This window comes from Adiantum capillus-veneris, chromosome 14 (genome assembly GCF_014529385.1).
Source record: "Adiantum capillus-veneris isolate H3 chromosome 14, ASM1452938v2, whole genome shotgun sequence".
NCBI lineage: Eukaryota > Viridiplantae > Streptophyta > Polypodiopsida > Polypodiales > Pteridaceae > Adiantum > Adiantum capillus-veneris.
In genome coordinates this window covers 133,950,877-133,976,450 of record NC_140944.1, presented here as the reverse complement: position 1 = coordinate 133,976,450, position 25,574 = coordinate 133,950,877, and the positions used below count along the sequence as shown (strand labels likewise).

The 25,574-nt window shown below is 44.2% G+C and overlaps 1 protein-coding gene across 5 annotated transcripts in view; it reads left to right on the top strand.

The window, feature by feature from the left end:
• LOC147443175 (serine/threonine protein phosphatase 2A 55 kDa regulatory subunit B beta isoform-like) overlaps positions 1-24,166 on the top strand; it is a 36,720-nt gene extending 12,554 nt beyond the window's left edge. For all 5 annotated transcript variants that reach the window (XM_086529084.1, XM_086529083.1, XM_086529082.1 and 2 more), the window contains 7 exons: positions 22,124-22,247; positions 22,328-22,451; positions 22,556-22,624; positions 22,751-22,842; positions 22,945-23,022; positions 23,113-23,186; positions 23,400-24,166. In XM_086529084.1, coding sequence (XP_086385210.1) covers positions 22,124-22,247; positions 22,328-22,451; positions 22,556-22,624; positions 22,751-22,842; positions 22,945-23,022; positions 23,113-23,186; positions 23,400-23,524 — 686 coding nt within the window. In that variant the 3' untranslated portion in view covers positions 23,525-24,166. The remainder of the gene's footprint in view (positions 1-22,123; positions 22,248-22,327; positions 22,452-22,555; positions 22,625-22,750; positions 22,843-22,944; positions 23,023-23,112; positions 23,187-23,399) is intronic.
• The last annotated feature ends 1,408 nt before the right edge of the window (positions 24,167-25,574 follow it).

Below are 25,574 nucleotides of genomic sequence, written 5' to 3'. Positions count from 1 at the left end.
TTGTCACAGTTTCACCTTCAGATTGTCCATATTTAGAGACAGAAAAACTTGTTGGCAAATGCTTTGTCTCGGAAGCCCCTCGTCTTAGCTATTTCCGCGATTCATTATAGAAGCTTCGAGGACATGGTCAATCAGTACGCCACAGATCTGGACTTTTCGGATGTATTTTCTTGAATACAGAATGGGGAGGTAGTAGCGGGATATTCCATACGGGATGGCTACTTGATGCAGAAAACGATATTGTGCGCTACACAGCCGTTGAGGGAAAAGATTTCGACCGAGTGCCATTGTTCACCTTTTACGGGTCATCACCGCATCGACACCACCTTGAAAGGTGTGGAGCGTTACTTTTTTGGCCCAGACTCAAGAAAGATATGGACGACTTTGTACGCAGTTGCTTAGTATGCCAAAAGGTCAAGTTTAACAGGCATAAGGCACATGGATTGTTACAGCCTTTACCCATTCCCACCCGCCCCTAGGAAAGTATTGCAATGGATTTCATTTTTGATTTTCGGAAGACATAGAGTGGGCATGATTGCATTTGGACTGTCATCGATAGATTTAGCAAGCAAGCTCACTTCATTCTAGTGAAGAAAACAGTCAAGCCAGATCATTTAGCGGACTGTTCATTGCATAGATTTTCAAACTACATGGCGTGCCTGAGACAATAGTCTCCGACAGAGATCCCCGATTCACGAGTTATTTTTGGAAGGCTATTGTGGAGAACATTGGCACACGGTTGCAGTTCTCATCATCTTTCCACCCGCAGATAGATGGGCAATCTGAGATTGCAAATTCAAATGTTCTTTATTTATTGAAGTCTTACATTTCTGATTAGAAGACTCAATGGGAAAAATATTTGCCTTTGGTGGAATTTGCCTACAACAACACGGTTCACTCTTCGACAGGAAAGGCGCCATTTGAGATCAATTTGAGATCATAGAAGGTGCTCCGAAGGTTCCACTCTTCCAAGATTAGATTTTTGAAGCCGACCAGTACACAAGAGACTTGGACACTGCTCTTGCCAAGGTCTGGGAGGCTTTAGCGAAATCTCAAGAACGACACAACAAGGCAGCAGATCGACACCGTCGTGATTTGAAATTAAAGGAAGATGATTGGGTGCTCTTACGTTTTGAGAAGGCACACCTAAGAAAGAAAAAGGGAAAGGAGTGCCTTTTAAAAAGCTTAGCATGAGGTATTATGGGCCTTTCCAGATAAAAGAAAAGATAAATGATGTCTTCTTTAGACTGAAGTTGCCCGATACTTGGAAGATTCACAATGCATTTCATGTGAGTCTATTGAAGCCTTTCAAAGGCGATGTGCCCGATGATGGGGAGCCAGATGAGCAAACCGAAGTGGAGAAAAGCGAGGAGATACTCGTTCCAGAACAGATTCTGGCACACAAGGACAGAAAGATAAAAGGTAAAGAGATTAGGCGGTTCTTGGGTAAATTCAAGAACTATCTTGCATTGGGTGCGAAGTGGATGGAGGAGGAGGACCTAGCAGATACTCCTCAGATTTTGGAACTTTACCTTGAAGCATTCGGTTTAGCATAGTCTAGTCCGATAGAACTCCAACTTCATTGAGAGTGAATCTAGTGCAGCGGGTTTGCACAAGAGGAGAGTCACTCGGCTGCTTTGTCAACGGATTACCCCGATTTTGAATAGTCATTGATGTCCCCTTTGGGTTTCAAGGATACTAAAGGGCTGAGTAGTATTGTGCTGTATGACTATATAACTGGAAGTCCTGAAAATGAAAATGATTGATTGTACTTGACTTATTTGAGTGCAGGAACTGAAAGACGGAATGACTACAGCATTTCGGTCTCATAAATCTCTATAGACATGATTGCAATAAGGATTAGTTAATCAGGCATCCGTGAGGTCCGGAATGGATCTAGATGCGATTACTAAATACGTTGCCGATTGGTCATGGCTTGAGATTTGGAATGAATTTTTCCGTGATTTGTCATGTGGTGTACGGTGATGTGACTGTTGTTTTGTACAAGTGCTAGATGTGTTGTGTCTAGTGGGTCGGTACTAACAATCAGTGTCTACTAAGACAGTTAATGGCCTCTGTCAGTATTGCAGGCGTAATCGAGGGCGATTACAATTCTTTCAAGAGGGGCTATGTCACAAACTGGTGACGTGGCAGCCCTCGGATGCACACACACCTGTTGACGTGGCAAGCCTCGTAAAATGTGCAGGCAGGCTGACATGACTTTACAGACATCCACAATTTGCATTGACTGTTGACGTGGTAGATTTCCGCAAATGTGCTGGTTTGCTGATGTGGCAATATTTACGGACTTCTGCAATTAATGCTGGCAGCTTTTGGAAGATCAGTTGCTTTTGGGAGCCATTGCTTTTGAGTTTAACTTTTGGGGCTCTTCTTTTGGGCATCCCTTGTAAGAATAAATAAGTCCTTTGGGACTCACTTCTCAAAGCATCTGGACACAGAGTTTGAGAGTGAGTACCCGCGGACTCTCTTGTACTTTACACACAGATTAATATAAAAACAAATACCGAAAGGGGCGCCAGTCTTTGGGGCCAATACCTCTTGGCATGGAACTACCTCGGGCAGTGTCATCTTTTGTGAATTGTTTTGAAGTGAGTCTTTGCTGTGTCATGGTAGAATCTTAACTTGGGTGTCAAGTTTGTTACACTAAGGGCCTGACTCTTCAAGGCATCTGGACGTAGAGCCTGAGAGCCGAGGACCCGCGAGAGTTGTACTTTGCTCAAGGTTTAATAAAATAAAGAAATACCAGAAGGGACGCTAGGTTTTGGGGCCAATACCTCATTGCACAGAACTACATTGGGTCGTGTCGTCTCGATTTGAATTGTGATTTAAAGTTGTGAACTATTATTAATGCATCTCTCTCACGTGCTGTGACAGATTCTAGACTTGTGGTGCCCAAGCCTGTTATATAGGTGCTGCCGGTCGGGTGCTTGCCTCCTTGTGTCCTTGCTTCTACTGCTTCTATTGAGCACCTTGGTTAAGTGGCTAAAATAAGAGGTGGTTCATACGCTAAAATGCTTGCATGATGAAATGCTTGTTTTGTGCAAGAGGGTAATGCAATTGTGACCGGCCTGGACATGCACGTCTTGCTAGAGGCTCACAAAAGTGCCAGGCTCAGTCCTAAGCTACTGGATGATGCTAGAGTGTGGTAGAACATGTCCATGTAGTGCAAGTGAAGTGCGCACGTGACATCCCCTGTGTTAGAGGTGAGGCACAACTGCCGAACTTTTATCTGCACTTTTGATGCTGACTGCTTCTGATGCATGTGGATGCATAACCGATGACGATTCCTCCAAACGGGTGGATATTGCGGATGTAGATCTGGCGCGATGTCAACACCTACCATACGAGGTATCAGATAGCCTTACTATTGTCGCAGAATACAGCCTTCTTGCTGACTCTGCCTTGCGAGCAAGTACGACCACTCGAATAGTCTTGTTGTGAAAACATTGCAGGTGAAGCTGAAAGGTAGGTGTGCTCGGAGGTAATTCCAAGGGTTTCATGTCGACGGAAGTGGATGCACGCTACATGCAAATGCGAATGCAGAAGATGGAAGGAGTTGGAGACAGGATCCTTAACCTATCCGTATATGGGGCAAGTAGATCTTGGTACTCAAGATGTGGGTTTTCGTGTATCTGATGTCGATCTTCCTTCAAAGACATGGCAATGAAGATGGGAACTGTGAAGTCCATGGTGGGGACTCAAAGATTCTTTCAGGGGAAAAAAAAACCGGGAGAGGTTCCTTGGGTTCTTCAGTCTGCTTGGGTTCTTTGGTTCTTGGTGGTTCTTGAGTACTTGGTTTCTTCTTGAGTTCTTCCCTTGAGTTCGCGAAGCCAAAGCACACACATAGCTCTGATATCAATGTCATGTGCAATGGAAGTGTTTATGGATTTTAGCTCGGGTCTAGTACTCGGCACAAACACAAGGGACACTTTACTTCACTTGAAAGAACTGAACTGAACTGAAAGAAAGAGAGGGAACGAGAGAGAGAAAAAAGACGACTCAGGGATGTCGGGTCCCAACCCTCAAGGGCTCCCTTGCTCTGTTGTCAAAGTAAGTACTTTCTTTATTCTTGCACAAATGCTCATACAATGACTAGATGCTGAGATCTGATGCTAATGGGTACTGATGCTGTGGTACTCGACGACGACGTCGCTCCAGAATGAACCCGATAATGATAAAAATCATGAATTTTGACCCCTTTCGGTTGTGTGTCTGCTGTGACCATGTCACGTCACCAGTTTGTGACAAGAAATCTACGGACATGATTGCAATAAGGATTAGTTAATCCGACATGAGTGAGGTCCGGTGTGGATCTAGATGCGATTGCTAACTACGTTGCCGGGAATAATGGTCCTAGATCAGAATGGATTCAATGTGATATGATCTGAATGGCATGTGAATGTGATGTGACTGTTGTCTTTGTACAAGTTCTGGATGTGGGGGAGCAGGAGAGAGAGCCCACTTGCTACTCTATGCAATGAGAGTGAAGGAGAAGAGGGGAGAGGCGCAGAAGAAGCTCACACAGAGAAAACGTGAGAGAGAGAGAGAGCTCGTTGAAGTTTTGGGGAAAAGTCACGCTAGTTTTCATTTGGGCTTGACCTTTGAGTATATGAGTAAGTGACTAGGGGCCATTCACACTTGGGCCCCCTAACTTATAAGTCTTTTTAACTTATAAGTTAATAAGTACAAGGCACTTAGGCCTTTATTCCCTAACGACCTCCCACCTAAAGGCAATGTACCTTGGGAGATCAAAGAATCAGCTAACTATGATACATCAGCTGATCATGCACTTACTCATCCAACACCCATCATCTGACGGCAATATGCAAACCGCTCTGCTGGAAGACTCTTGGTCAAAAGATCTGCAGGATTGTCATCTGTGTACACCTTGACAAGTGTAATGCTCTTGTCATCAAGCACAGTCCTGATAAAATGATACTTCACCTCTATGTGCTTTGTCTTGGCATGAAAAACAGGATTCCTTGCAAGCATAATAGCACTCTGACTATCACAGTGTAGCACAGGAACCGATGACTTAATGCCAAGCTCTTCTACCAAACGCATGAGCCACAAAGCTTCTTTGCATGCCTCAGTGGCAGCCACATACTCAGCCTCAGTGGTAGACAAAGCAACACATTTTTGCAGTCTAGAAATCCAAGAAACTGCACCTCCTGTGAATGTAAACACATATCCAGAGGTAGACTTCCTGCAATCTGGATGTCCAGCAAAATCTGCATTTGTAAAGCCATGCACAGATGTCTCACTCTTCCCAAAACAAATGCACAAGTCTTTAGTGCCTTTCAAGTATCTCAAGATACACTTCACTGCTTCCCAATGCTTTTTGCCAGGATTGCTCATGTACCTGCTTACCACTCCCACCGCAAATGCAATGTCCGGACGTGTAGCAACCATAGCATACATCAAACTGCCAACGGCTGATGCATAAGGAATCTTGGCCATTTCAGCCCGCATATCATCTGTGTTTGGGCAGTCATGTGCAGTCAGTTTTACATATGGAGGCAGCGGAGTACCAAGTGCCTTTCCCCCATCCATATGAAAACGATGTAGCACCTTATTAACATAATCTCGTTGAGATAGATACAGACGCCTGTTGGGTCTATCTCGAGAGATACGCATGCCCAAAATATGATTAGCATCACCAAGATCCTTCATGTCAAAGCGATTCTTTAGGCTTTGCTGTAATGCATCCAACTCCGTGACATTTTTACCCGCAATAAGCATGTCATCAACATACAAAATCAGCAATAGAAGAGATCCATCACTTGCCGTTTTGATATACAAACAGTGATCAGAATTACTTCTTTTGTATCCTTGAGACCTCATGAATGTATCAAACTTGTGATACCATGCATGGGGAGACTGTTTCAAACCATACAAGCTCTTCAAGAGTCTACATACTTTCTTCTCTTGTCCCTTTGACACAAAACCTTCTGGCTGCATCATATAGATTATCTCAAGCAAATCGCCATGCAAAAACGCTGCTTTGACATCCATTTGCTTTAACTCCATATCTTCAGAAGCAACCAGGCCTAAAACAAGACGTAATGTGGCAAGCTTTACAACAGGAGAAAAAATCTCATCAAAATCCACACCATGCTTTTGCTTGTACCCTTTAGCAACCAAACGTGCCTTGTACTTAGAAGAAGCATCAGATGTGACCTTGGTCTTGTAAACCCATTTACATGGCAGAGCCTTATGCCCTTTAGGCAAATCAACCAAGTCCCATGTATGGTTTTTCTCCAAAGACTGCATTTCCGAAACCATTGCTTTGAACCATTTCTTACTGTCTTCCCGTTGCATAGCCTCTTTATAGCAAGACGGCTCACCACAATCAGTAAGCATGACATCTTCCAAAGACGGTTCATATCTATCGGGGGGCCTTGTCACCCGAGTAGACCTACGTACCCAATGATCCATAACAGGTGGATTTTCAGCCTGTAAACCATCAAAAACAGCAGGCTGTTCAGCCGGTTGCATCGCAACAACGGGCGGTCTAGGAGCATCAACCTGTTCCCCTACCTGTGGTGCATCAATGGCAACTTGTTGGGGCTGATTTTCAGCAGCTAATGGCTGATTTTCAGCACCATTTTCAGCATGTAAATGCTGCTGAACATTGGGCCTTCTTGGCTGTCCATATGTAACATCTTCACGAAAAACAACCCGGCGCACTTCCTCGACCTTTGTGGGCTGTTTGTGCATGCAATTCTCATTGAAGATGACATCATTGCTGCGTATGATTTTCCGTAATGCGGGATCCCATAATCTATACCCCATTTCACTATCCTCACCATATCCTAGGAAAATGCATTTATGGGACTTTGGTTCTAGTTTGGTGCGCAGTTCACTCCGGATGTGAACATAGGCCTCACAACCAAACACTCTTAAATGTGCATATGAGGGTGGCTTGCCAGACCACACCTCCTCAGGCACCTTTCCACCCAAAGCCTTGCTAGGTGAGCGATTAATCAAGTGAATAGCTGTTTGCACAGCTTCTGCCCAAAAACCATGAGGTAATGCAGCATGTGACAGCATACTCCGAACTTTCTCTTGGATAGTCCGGTTCAACCTCTCTGCAACTCCATTCTGAGAGGGATTAAAAGGAGCCGTGAGCTCTCTTTTAATACCTTTAGTAGCACAAAAGTCAATAAATGCTTTTATACATACTCCCCCTCCATTGTCTGAGCGCAAAGACCTAAGCTTCTTGTCAGTTTGATTCTCAACAAACGCAAGAAACTTCTTGAAAGTATCCAAAACATCGCTTTTAGCACGTATTGGATACACCCACACCTTACGTGTAGCATCATCGATAAACGAGACAAAATATTTCTTTCCCCCTAAGGACAACTCTGGCATTTCACATACATCGGAATGCACTAAGTCTAACCTGTCAGACTTCAAAGAAAGTGACCTTTTGTGCGGTGTTTGACTGTGCTTACCATAAATACAATGCTCACAATGAGAAAAATCAGCATACCTCAAACACGGGAAATAACCACAACGAGACAGAGTTTCCATTCCTCTTTTACTCATGTGTCCCAACCGGCCATGCCAGAAAGAAACACTTGGTTGCTCGGTTACGGCGACAACATGGTCACACACACTAGATACATGCAAAGGATACAAAGTGTCCGATTTACAACCCTTGGCTACAATCCGGGCCCCTTTACAAATTTTCCACTTGCTATCACCAAACGTGGTGTGATAGCCTGCATCATCTAGCTGCCCTGTACTAATCAAACTCTTCTTGAGTTGTGGCACATGGCGCACTTTGTGCAAAACAAAAGTCATACCATCATCAAAGGAAAACTGGACACTGCCAATACCTACAATGTCACATGCATAGTTGTCTCCCAAATAAACAGTGCCCTGCACTTCACCTGAGTACTGTGTAAACCAATCCCTATGAGGTGTTACATGAAAGGAGGCACCTGAATCAAGAATCCAAGTATGCATGTCCACATCAGAACCTATAGCAAGGGTATGTGCATCCACAGAAGAGGCATTGAGTACATCAGTGCTGCTGTCACTGTCACAACTACTAGCAACATTGATTTCCTCAATCAACACAGTGCTCTTCTTGGCATGTCCCTTGTCCTTTGCATCAGTTTCAGCACCCTTGTTCTTCTCTTTCTTCCACTCATAGCATTCCCGTTTATAATGCCCTTTCTTTCCACAATGATGACACACAACATCTTTCCTACGAGATTTGCTGCGTGCCTTGTCCTTACTGTCGGATTTCTCCCTTTGTTGAGACCTGCCTCTCAAGTGCAATGCATTAGAAGACCCACCTGTGGTGTTCTTCCTGTTCATCTCTTCCATCAAGAGAGAACTCTCTACATCTGCATACTTAAGTGACGCACTTGAGTTACTAAGAGCTGTCCGGAATACATCCCAACTCTCGGGCAATGTGCATAGCAGAAAAGTAGCTTTGAACTCCTCATCAATCGTGAATTTCAGCTCTGTCAGTTGGCTGAAAATAGAATTGAATTCATTGAGGTGCACTGACATGTGCGTGCCCTCCTTCATGCGGAGATCCATAAGCTTCTTAAGCCAATACACTTTACTGGCAGCACTCTGCTGTGCATACAACTCGTCTAAACGCTTCCACATGCCCCATGCTGTCTGCTCATTCTCTACATTGAAGAGTAAATTGTCAGACACCGAAAGCATGATCGTGGAGCGAGCCAACTCGTCCACTTCTTCCCATTCTTCAACCTCCATATCAACCGGTTTCACACCCTGTAACTTAATAGGTTTCGCCTGTTTCTTCTGCAACATCACATTATAACATTGCTTCTTCCATATAGCAAAGTTATGGGCCCCTTCAAGCTTGCGAATGTGCAACAAATTGCCACTTTCACTGCTAGAAGCCATTCTGAGTGATTGCAAACACTGAAACCCTGTTTTGCCGACCTAAACACGCCCAAATGTGCGCAATCGGGCAAAAAACAGCTTGCTGTTACAGAAAAACAGCGAGCAAATTTCACGCGAAATCACCCCAAAACGGCGTACATTCACTACCAAACCCTTACCAAAGGTTTCCACAAGGTGTATACATCATTTGCTTGCTGAAATTCCCTGTTTTAGGGCAAAAATCAGACCTGTAAACACCTGTTTTGCTGAATTTTCAGAACCTGGTTGGTGGAAACACCTGTAAGATTGACCTGTGAGACTTGCCCTAATGAAATTGCATCAAATTGACCCCGAAATTGGTCAATTTCAGCAGAAATAGGCTGCTGTTCGCCAGTTTTTGAAACCCTAATTTTGGGGAAACTGTCACCGGAGGTCGATTCTACACGGTGAGAGGATCCCTTCGCGACAGAGTTGATCGAAAACGGTTGAATATCCTTCCCGCAGCGAGCAAGAACAGAATTTTGATCTGTGTTGCGAAAATGGCTCTCTTGGAAACCCTAAAGCTCTGATACCATGTGTGGGGGAGCAGGAGAGAGAGCCCACTTGCTACTCTATGCAATGAGAGTGAAGGAGAAGAGGGGAGAGGCGCAGAAGAAGCTCACGCAGAGAAAACGTGAGAGAGAGAGAGAGCTCGTTGAAGTTTTGGGGAAAAGTCACGCTAGTTTTCATTTGGGCTTGACCTTTGAGTATATGAGTAAGTGACTAGGGGCCATTCACACTTGGGCCCCCTAACTTATAAGTCTTTTTAACTTATAAGTTAATAAGTACAAGGCACTTAGGCCTTTATTCCCTAACACTGGATTTGTGTCGTCTATTGCGTCGGTACTTAGTGGCAATGTTATTGAATTGGTTTATGGCTTGTGTTTGATTTTGCAGGCGTAATCGAGGGCGATTACAATTCTTTCAAGAGGGGGGTATGTTACAAATTGATGACGTATCATGACCACCCGGGCCGACACTGATTACGAGGCATGACCAAATGCGTGGACAACTGTACGAACCCAAAAAATGCATTGGTATGCTGACGTGGCAGGTTGTACGACAGACCCGCGATTTGCGCTGACAGGTGTCATGTGGCAAGCAGTACGAATTTTCGCAATTTGCGTTGGCTGCTTTTTGGGGGCAGTTTTTAGACCAGATGCTGTTGAGATGCTTTTGGGATTTGACTGCTTCTTAACTAATTGCTTTTGGGGCATCTAAGGGGGGAAGGGTGAACCAGTCCATCTTCTGGTCCCCAACACCATGTCAATCCTCTCTCTCTCTCTCTATGTCCAATACATTTATTTCTGCAGCTTATGAATTGCTCGTGTGCGCTCTGTTTGTGTGTTTCCGTTCGATCCCTCGTCGGAAGTTATTACAGTCTCCATGTTTTTAGTGGCGAACACCCCATTCTATCAAAAGCTGTACTTCAAATAAGGAGGTCATGTAACTTCGGGCTAACATATTCTCGAAAGCTTGCCAAGTCCTTAGAGAATAAGGCTTTGTGGCTATAGAACTTCACCACTGCATAGCATTATCTTTGAGAAAAGTGGTTGCTCGAGACATTTTGGATCCTTTTGTGTAATTCCCAAGTGAATAGATATTGTCGATCCCCTAAAGGAAATGCAATGCTTTTTTCCCATCTTCAAGTCCGGAAAAAATGAAAATTTTTATTGTAGATCCACCATCCTTGAAGTCTTTATATTGATTCGTTGCAGATACTGGAGGTGGATAATAGGGAGACATACGGGCTCCAACTGTGAAACACACGTGGCGGTGGGGGAGGTGTTGTGTGGCAAAGGAGACGGTAGTGGTCTGAGAAGTCAAATGGTGCAACCATGTGTAAGAAGACACCCCTAAGAGGAAAAGAAGGTTTTGTGGGCTGTCGAGAAGAAGCTCTTGTCTTCTTCTGTGTTGGAGAAGGGAAACCCTGAGACATTAGTGTCGGCAATATGCAATTCAAGAACTGTTGGAAGTCTAGCAGAATAGGTAGATTCTGTTGAGGATGCTTCAAGAGGATGTGGCAAAGTTCATCAAGGAGGAATTGCAAGTGTTTGGTAGAATCAAGAAATGACATCTTTGTTTGTTTCGCTAAGGTTCGTTTGCTTTTCAACACAGTAAACGATTCAATCTTTGACACCACTTGCCAATTGAACTAGAACAAACTTTAGCACTTCAAACACAATTGAGAGAGAGAGAGAGAGAGAGAGAGAGAGAGAGAGAGAGAGAGAGAGAGAGAGTCCACACAGTTGACATTGAGTGGCGGAGTTTCACTTCTAGAAGCACTAGCCCCCAAATCTTGGTGTCCCTTGCGGAATTCTTTATATTGCTTTGACAAAAATATAATCACCAGGCACAATCTCTGCATTGTGCACGTATTGGAAAGCCACAAAGATCCCCCATGGCTCATATTTAAAGGCCCCATGGTGTCACGCGACACATCCAACCCTATGTGTCCGTGGACAAGCTACAACATGATCAGGGTTCAGTCAGTCCAGTCAGTCTAGATTTAGAAGTGATCTTGCACTTTTGTGAGTCTATTCGTAGACGGTGCATGCCCAGTCGCTCAGTGTAGATGCATATCCTCTGGTTGCACACAACATGATCATCAGTATTCCCATCAGAATCCATCAGGGGAATTTTCCAGTGCATTCAGCCTATTTTACCTATTTTTGACATTTTCCACTTATTATTTTTAAGTGACTTTTGTTGGAAAGTAGGTAGGGCAAATTGAGTAAGTTTTAATATAAGCAAACTAGAGCTAGCACTATTCGGCAGAAGAGGCAACAGGAGCCAAGCTCAGCAGGCAACTTCTCAGCAAGACCAAGCCTTGGTGGACCTTCCCTCCAAGCAGCAGATCCCCTTCCATAGCCTAGCGTTTTTGCTCCATTGCCAGCCTCCAGTTTGCCTTGGCGTTTTTCAGCAGGTACCGAATTTCAGCCCATTGCATCTGGCGTTTTTGTATGATTGCCGGCGTGCTGTCCCCTCAGCGTTTCCAGCCTTAAAACGCTGCAGATAAGCCTCAGTTTCAGCCCCAAAATGCAGCCCCTCTCAGTGTTTTTCCTCAGCTACCACCTGTGTTTTTCAGCCACAAGAAAGCAGCCCCGACTTTCAGCAATTCAGTTGCAGCAGATTTCAGCAGTTAGCGTGTTTGGACAGCAGTCGGAAGCCTTCAGTTTTCAGCCCTATTGTCGGCCTCATCATCACCGTCGTCATCGTCGACATAGCCTAGACTTGCATCAGTTCCATGCATACCATTTGTACCAGATTGTGCAATCATAAGTAGACCACTCTCGCCGACGAGAGTGGGGCCTTCGGAGGAGGGTTTTACGTCTTTGGTGTCATATCTCTCTTCTCTCTCTATCTCTCAGTCTCATACACTTGCACGCACAGTGTCCATTCACGTTGTTTGTGATGATAGTATTCTCTCATTAAGAACGGAAGGCTCTACCTTCCATAAGAACAAAAGGAACCTTGAGCACAGTTCGGAGCACTCATCATGAGCAAAGCGCAAACATTCATTCCGCTGCACCTTACATTGGTATCAGAGCTTTGGCAGTGTTCTGTATCACTCAAGGAAAGAACCACAAGAATCACAAAGTTTTTTTTTTGCTTGTTGCGATCGCACGAACCCAAGTTCGCTTGGGCGTGTCGATTCCTAATCGTGTTTTTGAAGAGTGACAGGAATCCCAAGAAAGAAGGGTTTGTCCAGCCTCCCCTTGTCTCTCTTTTCACTCATTGAGAGCGGACCGTGCACTTAGTGGCCGGCCAGTCAACGTGAGGTGGGAAAAAGAAACCTTGGTGTGAGCGCAAGGCTGCCAAGGGGTGCGTCCGCGGAAAGGAGTAGAACTCGGGTGAAGAGAAGATCCTTCTCAAACACGGTTTGCAAGCGATGATTGTTCATGAAAAGCTGAAAAGTATGTATGTAAGGAAGTCACATTCCATGTCTCTTCCTTGGCACGACACATTTGTAGAAAGAGCACATGAAAGTATGAGCACCAAGCATTGGCATTTCCGTTGTGTATTGCCACAGCTGATTGCTCTAGATCAAAAGAGAAAGATCCGATCTCATTGTTTGCATGTGTGTGGTGAACAGTTTGACACTCCGTCTATTTGTTCATCTACATTGCATGCACAGTGTTTGAGGAAGACAAGATTTTTTCCACCTGGAGGTTTTTCTGACCCTTCCCCATCTACGTCAAAGATTGCACTAACTCCTATGGAGGAGTTGAAGCAGATGTTTATGGAAAGGAAGTTAGAACGCGAAGCAAGAAATGCAGAAAGAAAAGCAGAAATGGATCGTAGAAATGCAGAAAGAATGGTAGAAATGGAACGCAGACACGCAAAAAGAGAAGCAGAACGAGAAGCGGCAAGGAAGGAAGCCAAAGCAATACAAGAACAGAGCGACCGACAAAACAAAGAGTTCCGGCGACTCTATTCTCAAGTTCAGGCACAGATGCAAAGGTAAAGGAGGCTCTCTCAGTCTCTTCTTCTCCCAGGCATGACACACAGGATTTGCATGATTATGAAAAGCATGATGAATTGAATGACAATGATTTGCATGATGATTTGGATGACACTGACAAGCATGATGATTTGCATGATCAAGATGTGATTTCTCACAAGCATGATGAGTTGCATGAAGATGATGTGATTGTTCACAAGGATGATGTGTTAGTGGATGCTTTTTCTAGCGAAGCTAACCTCGTTATAGATTCGATCAATCACGAAGAACCGATCTTGGCTTTCGAGTCGAGGTCCAAAGAACTCCCACAGGACGATTCGATCAATCACGAAGAACCGATCTTGGCTCTCGAGCCTAGGTCCAAAGAACCCTCACAGGAAGTATTATGTGTTCGCATGATTGATATGCACGCATTGTTCGAGTGTTTCATTCGTGATCGTTTCCTGTATTTTCATCAGCATCTTTATGCGATCAGTTTTCCTAGGCATGACATATTGTATGTTGAGCACGTTTCACTCATGAATGAGCACGAATGTATGCGGATTGTTCATGAAAAGCTGACAAGTATGCACATTCCATGTCTCTTCCTTGGTACGACACATTTGTAGAAAGAGCATATGAAAGTATGAGCACCAAGCATGGGCATTTCCGTTGTGAATTGCCACAGTTGATTGCTCTAGATCAAAAGAGAAAGATCCGATCTTATTGTTTGCGTGTGTGTGGTGAACGGTTTGACACTCCGTCTATTTGTTCATCTACATTGTATGTACAGTCTTTGAGGAAGACAAGATTTTTTCTACTCACTTTACATGGAATAGGTATGTTCATGGGTTTGTGTTGGAAATGGTATTAGGAATTTTCAGCCATGGAGATTCTTGAAGAAGAAAGAAGCAGGACTCTAGACGAAGTTGAAGCATCGAAGGACCTACACAAGACTTTGTGTCGCTTTCGGCGCGGCCCAAAGAAGCAGGCATTGCTGACCTTTATGAAGTTCAAGTACCGCACGACCCACACATCAGCGTGGGCCGGCGAAGAGTCCCTTCTAGGATTCCGGATGCTATTGGCAATCTTCCTCAACGCCATACTGTTCGGTACCAGTACCTCACTTTGAAAAGGAGGGGATGTCACGTGACACATCCAACCCTATGTGTCCGTGGACAAGCTACAACATGATCAGGGTTTAGTCAGTCCAGTCAGTCTAGATTTAGAAGTGATCTGGTGAGTCTATTCGTAGACCGTGCATGCCCAGTCACTTAGTGTAGATGCATATCCTCTGGTTGCACACAACATGATCATCAGAATCCATCAGATTCCATCAGGGGAATTTTCCAGTGCATTTAGCCTATTTTACCTATTTTTGACATTTTTCACTTATTATTTTTAAGTGACTTTTGTTGGAAAGTAGATAGGGCAAATTGAGTAAGTTTGTATATAAGCAAACTAGAGCTAGCACTATTTGGCAGAAGAGGCAATAGGAGCCAAGCTCAACAGGCAACTTCTCAGCAAGACCAAGCCTTGGTGGACCTTCCCTCCAAGCAGTAGATCCCCCCCCCATAGCCTAGCGTTTTTACTCCATCGCCACCCTCCAGTTTGCCTTGGCGTTTTTCAGCAGGTACCGAATTTCAGCCCATTGCATCTGGCATTTTTGCATGATTGCCGGCGTGCTGTCCCCTCAGCGTTTCCAGCCTTAAAACGCTGCAGATAAGCCTCAGTTTCAGCCCCAAAACGCAGCCCATCTCAGCGTTTTTCCTCAGCTACCACCTGCGTTTGTCAGCCACAAGAAAGCAGCCCCGACTTTCAGCAATTCAGTTGCAGCAGATTTCAGCAGTTAGCGTGTTTGGACAGCAGTCAAAAGCCTTCAGTTTTCAGCCCTATTGTCGGCCTCGTCATCACCGTCGTCATCATCGACATAGCCTAGACTTGCATCAGTCCCATGCATACCATTTGTACCAGATTGTGCAATCATAAGTAGACCACTCTCGCCGACGAGAGTGGGGCCTTCGGAGGAGGGTTTTACAACGTCTTTGGTGTCGTATCTCTCTTCTCTCTATATCTCTCAGTCTCATACACTTGCACGCACAGTGTCCATTCACTTTGTTTGTGATCATAGCATTCTCTCATTAAGATCGGAAGGCTCTACCTTCCATAAGAACAAAAGGAACCTTGAGCACAGTTCGGAGCACTCATCTTGAGCAAAGCGCAAACATTCATTCCGCTGCACCTTACACATGGCCTAAAAGCATCAGATACAAAACCTGGCGTCAACAAGCTCAGTTCCGCAATTTTCGAGATTTTTGTACAACCTCTGCGACTTGTGCTCGATTTTGGGATGTCCGCAGTGAGTATCGTCATCAATTTTGGTCATTAGAACTGGTTGTTGTCAGTTTGGTCCTTTTAGGCGCTTTAAATAGGTTTGTCTTAGTTGGATAAGCTATGTTAATACATACTAAAGAAGTACGTACAAATGCATCCACATCTCTTCTTCCTCAAACCTTCTGTCACACACAACATGGTCTTACGCATCAAACACCCTTTGTCTCAAACCGCTGACGTGTCAAGCCATTGAAGACTCAACGGGTTAGTGTCACGAGAGATGGACACTGTAACAAACTTGGACATCCCAAGTCAAGATTCTACTGCGACACAACAAAGATTCACTTTAAACCGGTTCACAAAAGATGACATGGCCCGGCGTAGTTCCGTGCCAAGAGGTATTGGCCCCAAAGACTGGCGCCCCTTCCGGTATTTCTTTTTATATTAATATGTGTGCAAAGTACAAGAGCCCGCGGGTGCTCATTCTCAGTCTCTGCGTCCAGATGCCCAGAGAAGTGAGCCTCGAAGGCTTATTTATCCTTACAAGGGATGCCCAAAAGCAGATCCCCAAAAGTTTTAAACTCAAAATCAAAAGCAATTGATCTCCAAAAGCTTCTCAAACTCAAAAGCGTTAATCTCAAAAAGCTGGCAGCGCGATTTCGGGAAGTCCGTAATGTTAGCGGAAATCACGGAATTCTGTACGTTGCCACGTCAGCATGTCAACGCGTTTTGCTGCCGTCCGTACAGTGCCACGTCAACTTGTCGGCGCATTTTCTGGGGGCGTGCCACGTTAGTAGTCAACGTGTGTGTGTGTGTGTGTCCGAGGGCTTGCCACGTCACCATTTTGTGACATACCCCCCTCTTGAAAGAATTGTAATCGTTCTTGATTACGCTTGCAAAACAGACAGAGGCCACAAACTGTCTTAGTAGACAGTGACTGTTAGTACCGACGCACTGGACACGACACATCTAGGGTGAAGTACTTGGCTTGATAAGACCCTTTTCCAGAAGGTCTTTCACTTGGTTCATGATCTCTTTATTCTGGGCTTGGCTAACATGGTAAGGTGGCCGGTTCGGTGGTGTTCCTCCAGGAATCGGATCAATGGTGTGATCCTCAGGACGAGTTGGGGGCAACTCGCCTGGCAAGCCCTCAGAGAAACAATTAGCATGTGTGTGGAGAAAATCTTGGCGTTCTTTATCAAGTTCAGACATGTTCGTTCTGTGTTCATCATTTAACTCTTTCAAGTAGATCGAGTAAACAAAGAGACTGGATCTCATTAATGTGGAAATGGCCGAAGCCGATACAAAAGGGACGGACTCGCCCTGTTATTTTACATCAAGTTGGCCCTTTTCATTCGTCAAGGTTGCTTTTTTTGCCCGATAATCGACCACGACGTTGCTCTTATGGTACCAAGGGACTCCTAGGAGGACGTCGTAGCCTTCCAAAGGCATGATGTAGAAGTCATCGTGGCCTAAATACCCCTGACAATGCAACCAAAGTTTGCCAATGACAGGTGTAATGGCTATGTTCCGTTCAGGTGCCGCTAGAATTGCCTCTGCTGGTGGTCCCATCCGGTCGAGTGTAATCTTGAGTCGCGCCGTCAATTCAGGTGAAATGAAGTTGGCCTTGGATCCTCCATCGAAGAAAATCATGGCTTCTTGATCTTTCACTTTCCCAAGCTTGACAAAGTTCTGTACTTTCATCAATGAGGCTTGGGTCAGTACCCATGCAATCTGGTACCAGTCCTGCTTTCATCTTGCCATGTTCCTCTGCTGCTCTAGAACTCTCTGGTCTGTCTTCAGTCTGTTCTTGCTGTGCCTTTTTGGGGCACTTTGCAGAGACGTGCCCATGTTCCCCGCAACCAAAACACTTCACCTCTCTGATATAATTGGCCCTCTCTCGAAGAGTGAGCCGGGGTCGTGTATCCTTATCCTTCTTTTCTTAAGAACTCTTTTTCTTTCTACTTTCATTGTTGGAGGTTTGTCGGGTTCTCTCAGTCAAGATCTCATCAGTGGGGTTAGTTAAATTTCCCCAATGTATGGAGAAACCTCGTTTCGCATGACTCATTAATTCTTGGATAGAATTTGACTTTGTTCCAAGCAGGAGTCTCGGATCTCTGTAGGGAGTCCGATGCAAAACCGCTCAATCTATTCCTTAAAAGAGACCTCCTTAAATAAATAAAGAGGTTGGTAGAAAAGAGTCCCAAAACCTCTCGCAATAAGCGTCCAGAGAATCTCCCTTGGTCATCTGAAGGTGGTTCCAAGCGATTCGTATATCCCGTCCGTACTCCCGGGTTAGCCAAGAAGAAATAAAGAGCATTTTGGATTTCAACCACTTGACTGGAGCTTCTTTCCTTAGAAGAAGAGTAGACCACCATGTTTGATTATTGCCTTTTAGAAAAGATGTTGTCCTCCTAATCTAGGAGTCCTCTGAGTAATGCTCTCTAGAGAAGGCTATGTCAAACTGCTAGATGAAGGCCAAAGCCCTTGGAGCATCTCGGAATCAAAAGGATTCAAATTTTATCGACTGTCCACCTTCTTTAAATTGTTTTGCTTTCTTGCTTTTATCTTCGAGGTAGTCATATTGGTTGGCTAGTAGAAGTGCTTCTTTTTAGCATAAAACATATGGTCATCTGAGTCCGAACTGTCAGAGGATGACTCCTCTGTAGAGCTGTCAGAAACTGGACGGAATCTGGGTTTCTTTGCCTTTTTCTTGTCCTTTTTTGAAGCTTCGTTTTTTGCTTCGCTTTTTGCCTTTCTGTCCTCCTCACTCGAGTCAGAGGAGCTAGAAGAACTCTCAGAAGAAGAGGAAGAAGAAGAACTGGGTAGTCCTTTAAAGCGTACACACTTCTTGTGCTTTCTTGTTGATGCAAAAGAAGATTGACGACTCAAATAACGAAGGGTAGACAATCCCCTTCTTGTGCTGTTTCACTTGCTTTTTGGATTGATTGCTCGCGTCCAAAGCTCCCGACCAATCTGAGTCTCAACCACCTCTTGTAGTTCTTGTTCTGTAAACGTTCTCGAAGAAGGATGTTTCTTGATTGCCGGTTTGATGGGTGGTTCGATGGCTTTCTGCCACTGAGTGTGCACTTCAGCGATGGATTGCTGTAACATAAATTTTGCAAACTGAGGATCTTTGGCAAATTTAATCATCTGCTTTGTGCACTCGTCCACCTGCTGTCGACGTTCCATCTCTTGAAGTTCGTATTGAGTAGGCCGAGGTGGCCTGTACTCTTCCTCTATTAATTCGGTTGAATCTTCTTCGTCATCTCCTCCTGCATCAGCAGAAGGAGAAGAAGTTGATTGATTCTTTTCGGAATCCATAAGTGTTGCGAAATAAGGGATCGAATTTCCCAGTAGAAGAGAAATCTACCGTGCTCTGATACCACTGTAACAAACTTGGACACCCCTAGTCAAGATTCTACCGCGACATAGCAGAGATTCACTCTAAAACGGTTCACAAAAGATGACACGGCCCGGCGTAGTTCCGTGCCAAGAGATATTGGCCCCAAAGTTTGGCGTCTCTTTCGGTATTTCTTTTTATATTAATCTGTGTGCAAAGTACAAGAGCCCGCGGGTGCTCACTCTCAGTCCCTGCGTCCAGATGCCCAGTGAAGTCTGTCCCTAAGGCTTATTTATTCTTACAATGGATGCCCAAAAGCAGAGCCCCAAAAGTTTTTAACTCAAAATAAAAAACAATTGATCTCCAAAAGCTTCTCAAACTCAAAAGCGATAAATCTCCAAAAGCTGGCAGCGCGATTTGCGAAAGTCCGTACTGTTAGTGGAAATCACGGAATTCCGTACGCTACCACGTTAGCATGTGAGCGCATTCTGCTGCAGTCCGTACAGTGCCACGTTAGCTTGTCGGCGCATTTTTCAAGAGCTTGCCACATCAGCAATTAGCCCGTGTGTGTGTGTTTGTCCGAGGGCCCGCCACATCACTAGTTTGTGACAGGTATCGCGTGCCAACGGAAAAGAACAGACTGAACAACTTTAAGCACTTCAAATAACAACTGAATTGAAAGAGATGCACGACACGAGACGGGGAGTGGCGGAGTTCCATCCCAAGAGAGCACTAGCCCCAAACCTTGGCTCCCCTTTTGGTATTTCTTTATAATACTTAAACTCTGTACAACGCCAGTACTCTATCCTCAGTACTCCATCCTCTTCACCTCACGTGTAGCATGCCAGAGATTGAGCCCTTGGCTCATATTTAAGGGCCCTTGCCATGAAAAGCAGTTACATGAAAAGCATCAAGCTCAAAAGCATCTGGCCTCAAAAGTTGCCGCTCAAAGCTGCTCAACGTAAATCACGGAAATCCGTACACCTGCCACGTCATCATGCTAGTACGAATTGCGGAAATCTGTACGACTGCCACGTCATTCGTTCTCCGTGTGTGTGTGTGTGTGTGTGTGTGTGTGTGTGCATGCTTGCTTGCTTTATTTTAATGCTTTTAATGTCACTTGGGCCCCATCGGACGGGGTCCCATAAGTCGATGGGAACTCTTCTTTAAAAATAGGCCACTCGGCAAGACTTTATAAGTAAGTAAAACTTCTTCTGTTGCTTCGGCTTCTTCTGCTTCTTCTTTTTAGGGTTTAGGCCCCTTGGCCGGGATCTTTAGGCTGGCTCTATTCTTCAGTGCCTTGACACGTCAGCAATTTGTGACAGTTAGGGCTCCATGAGCCTAACCCTAGCCAACCTGCAAATTTTAGCCCCCGAAGAGTTGCATATGAAGAAGAAGTTCCCACCAACTTCCAGATCCTTGCTGAAGGGGCCTAAAAGTCACAAGGGATTAGGATTTAAAATCCTAACCCAACCTAACTTGCAAGGCCCCATCTGATGGGGCCTAAATTAACAGAGTCACAAACACACACGCAGACAACTGACCCTGTGCACAAACTGATGACGTGGCAGCATGCTACACGGACACCCTGATTTTATGCTGACATGCTGACGTGGCAGACTGTATGGACGCCTACATTTTACGTTGCTAACATGGCAGTTGTGCAGATTTCCGTATTTTGCGTTGGTAGCTTTTGGGCACCTGTTTTTGGATCAGATGCTTTCGGATTTGATGCTTTTCATGTAAACTGCTTTTTGATGCACTAGGGGTTTTAAATACAAATTGCGGGCGCTCTCTCTAGCATTCTACCGCGTGCAAATGCAGAGGAGAGCCACAAGTGTTGTACTGAGTTGAAGCAATATAAAGAAATACGGCGCTAGGGCTTGGGGCCAGTGCTCTCTTGGGGTGGAACTCGTGTCCGGTGTGCCGTGTTTCTCTCTCTTTTGAATTAATTGTTTAGAAGTGCTTAAAGTCTGTCCAGTCTGTTCTTTTCCGTTGGCACGTGGTGCCTACGTTACACCCCTCCTCCAGAGAATACCTTGAAACTGTCTTTCCACTGTGTACCCTATCGAAGATTGCACCAAAATCTGGGTTTGTTGCATACTGTTTCTGCATCTCATCGAAGTTGTGATGATGCACCGACGTAACAACGGATATCTGTGGCTTGCGAGACAACGCATCTGCCACCACATTCTTTCCCTTCAACTACACTATCCAAAAATGAAACTGCAGTAGTTCGCCCATCTCATGTGTTTTTCTGACAACTTGTTCTGGGACAAGAAATATCTCAAACTCTGATGATCCATGTACACTCTAAGGTCTGCCTCAAGCAAGTAATACCTCCACCGATTTAAAGCATGAATAAGTGCTAAGAGCTTCTTTTCATAAATCTGTGCAACCCTCTCTGGTTTCGACAAAGCTGCCCTACAGTTTTTGTCCTGTTGTGTCATCTGTCTTTCACAGTTTGTAAGTTCAGATCAGATCTCTGAACAGAGAATGGATGGACAAAAAACTTGACCTTTGTGGCAAGGCACAAAATACTTATTTGAAATATTGCAGTCATGGACTTCAAAATATATCTTGGGATAGACTTGTTGTGAGCTCTATAGATAAATTGACATGCCTATTGCCTATTGTCATTCAAAACTGTGATTATGTAGCTTAGATGATATCCAGGTGTGGCTACACAAGATCTTGTTTCTGACTTCTTTATATATTTCAATGCATTTTTTATCATGGCGCTTAGACTTTTGATGATTTTTGATTTGTTTATGTGGACCTTCAAAGAAGATCCTTATTCCCGTGTTTGTGAACATCAATATTTTTTTGCAATTGTTCATGCATGTTTGCACAAACAGCTATCTTTCACGGACTTGACAATTAGGTAATGTTGAAGGTTTGTCACTAAATAAGAAGTAGCTCGGTCATAAGGTGCCAATTTTCCTTGCAAGATACTCGTGCAATCATTCGCATAGCTATCTTTTGTGGAATCGACAATGTCTAGAATTTTATGTCAAAAGCTATTACTTAACAAGTTTGAGCTAATGTTTTGTCTTTTCATATTGCAGAAGTAATCACATCAGCTGAATTTCATCCAGCCCATTGCAATACTTTAGCTTACAGCAGCTCAAAGGGCACTGTCCGTCTTATAGATATGCGCGAATCAGCCTTATGCGACAGACACGCAAAGCTGTAAGTACCTGCTTGCCAGGTTGCTGTCTTCACATACATTTTGTTTTGGCTTATGTCAAAACGCGCTTCACTTTTGACAGTTTCGAGGAACGAGAAGTGCCTGGTTCAGGCTCTTTCTTCACAGAGATTATAGCCTCTATCTCTGATCTCAAATTTGCAAGGGATGGTCGTTACATGCTTACCAGAGATTACATGACTATCAAGGTTTTCATTTTACTCTTTATTGTTATACTCGAGAATAAATTGATTGTTTTGTAATCGCCTGTTGGAAGTGGTTTTTTCCTTCTCATCAACAATCCATACTGCAGCTTTGGGATATAAACATGGAGTCAGCACCTGTTGCAACCTTTAGAGTCCATGAATATTTGCGCCCAAAGGTACACTCTCTTTTCAATAGCACCATGTCTCACGTTTGTCATCATCATGTGCCCTTTCTTGAGTTATGTTTGTTTTGTTTAGTTTCTGAGGCCTTAGTCTAAGTTGCAATGTGCGTATCACTGCAGTTATGTGACCTGTATGAAAATGATTCAATCTTTGACAAGTTTGAATGCTGTTTGAGTGGTGATGGTGGTCGAGCAGCAACAGGTTCTTACAGGTTTGTTTAGGAATTTTGGATTAGCTTGTACACAATAGGCAGTTTTAATTGGTGTGTTGTGCAAGCAAAGGGAGGATTAATCAACAAATTTTTCGACTACAGTAATTTATTTAAAGTTTTTGGGACTGGACCTGGGAGTGAGGAAGCAACAACAATGGAAGCTAGCAGGACACCAAATAGGTATGGAGCCAAACATTTTGTTTCCAAAGGGTAAGGCGATTGTTTGTGTTTGGTTTTGGCTCTATAACCTGTGTATGCATGATCATTCAGGCGCCCAGTGCAAACTACACCTCCAAGTGCAGGGAGGAGTTTCACCAGCTTTGCTCGTCGTGGTGGGAGGAGAGGTATATTGTGTGTGTGTGAGTGAGAGAGAGGGTGAGTTAGAATGAGAGTGAGATGATGGGAAAGAGTGGGCTTTTGAGTGTGTGCTTGCTTTGCTGCTGTAATTTGCTTGGGTCTCGTTGTTTTTGCAATGGTAACTGACAGAAGGAGCTTTGTTGAGCTTTGAAGTTTGTTAAGAGTGATTGAGAATGTTTCACTTTTGCTGACTGGAGCAGGAAGCGACGCGGAGATGAATGGGGGCTATGCTTTTTCGGCAAAATTGCTGCATTTGGCCTGGCATCCAACCGCCAACCTTATTGCTTGTGCTGCTTCGAACAGTTTGTACATGTACTATGCATAAGGAGATTCCTGTATTCAGAATGTGCTCTATTATTTTTCTCCACTATTTGTGGGGAGGCTCATTTGCAAGCTTGCGGTACACAAACTAGCAATTAGATATGGAAGATCAAAGCATGCAACTATGAGGAGAAATGGTCCCTAGCTGCATCATTTTGGTCGAAGTGCCGTTTTGTGGATACCGATCACCTTCACTCTTAAGAGTGTTGGAAAAGAGGTACAATCACGAGTGAAGAGACTTGTCAATTCTTTGAGGAGCTGATTTGGTTGCAAGACCTAACAAGGAGATTTATCTATCAAGGATCATCTCTTGTTGCTTTTTCATAAAGTAGAGGATGCGCCTTTTGCAGAAAGGTTAATGCCATTGTAACAGCCTCAAGCCCTTGTTCACAAACAGGTGTGGGTGCGGCTCCCACCCTTTTTCCAGTGCACGCAAACATACAGCGTCGCTTGTTTTTTCTTCCTTTTTTTTGGCATGGTGCATCATTTATAGTTGCTGTTCTTCCTGTTTATTATCCTTGCAAGATGAGAGCAATAGAATCTCATCCGGGCACATCGAGACAGTTGAAAGAAGAACATGCAATTTATGCTGTAATAATCTTAAAAGGTTATTTTTTTAAACAAGACAGTCGGCTGGAACAACGAAGTCTCTTGTGATTGGTTTGATATCTGTTTCTGTTTATATTATTTCTGCCAAATTGGTAGTTGAACGGCAGTTTTGCTATGTGTTTTTGTTTGAACAAGTTTTAGGAACCCTAGAATGGGATGGGGGATTCTGTCCATGTCTAACTTGAAGGTTGAATGTGCTTTATAGTAGGAATGTAGTATTAGATGAAGGCCGGAAGTGCTGCGTGGCTTGTAACGTGGGTCGGTAGTTTCATCAGTTGCACAATATAATAATTATGTTGGTTACAATCCATCTGTTAAGCCCCTTGTCTCTAATGTTGTACTTCCTGTGCAGCTGTTTAGTGCTTGTCTTGAAATATGCTTATGTGCTCTATTTACGGTAGAAAAAGGTGTCGTTTCTATCAAAAAAATCCCTGAATGCCCGAATACTGCCTATTGTGAGGGGAAGTACATAATTGAGTTACACAGCTGCCCAAAGGCAAAATCTGAGAAACCATTACAACTAGCCAAAAGGGCAATTCAAAGCCTCTCCTAATGAGAGTAAAACCTGCCCACCCAAGTGCTCATTAATGCTTGATCTGTAGAAGTGACAGGATGATAGTTCTATCTGGGAGATGGACAGTTGGCACAGAGTGCTCTTGACAATGTGCTTCATATCCCAAGCGAAGTAGAGGGAAACCAGAAAGGAGCTGGATGCAGAGACAATTGTATTGTGTCGGGTGCAATCCCCCCAGCGAAGACTATTTACACCCGTGGAATTGGAAGTGCATAGAAAAGAGGAAACCGTTGATGGTGAAGATGAGATATACGAGGTAAATAAATGGCAACCAACACTGTAATGAAGATGATGATTAGGAAAAAACCAACAGGTACACAAAACTAAAAATGATACGATTTTTTATGATACCTCATATGAGAGCTAGATACTAGTGATATGGGGACTTGAATAACGTTCATAGGATAAGGAGTACATTGAGTACGGGAGATCTGATGGAGATTTGTACCTCACATGGATTGGCCATACTTAATGGCCTACAACAATTTCCTGCAACACTTGGGTTTACTTGCTTCCAAAATAGACATGGAGCTATCACAGGCGATTCTGTCATGGCTCATTCGAGCTTTATCCCATACATCACAGTTGGACCTAGGTACATTGGCATAGCATCTCTTGACAGGGACCATGCATGTCCTTTCAATCCACTACTACCCAACGGCCATGAGGTGCAACACCTACTCGTATATGGGTTTGAAACTATATGCTTAGGTTGTACGATAGTAATATGTTAATCACTAGCTAGCTGAATTCTGCTCCAAGTGGGGGTGTATCATGGCATGTGTGCGTGCGTGCGCGCGGGGGGGAGAGAGAGAGAGAGAAATGAAATGAAATGAAATGTTATATTAACGTCTTCAAACGGCCAAAATGA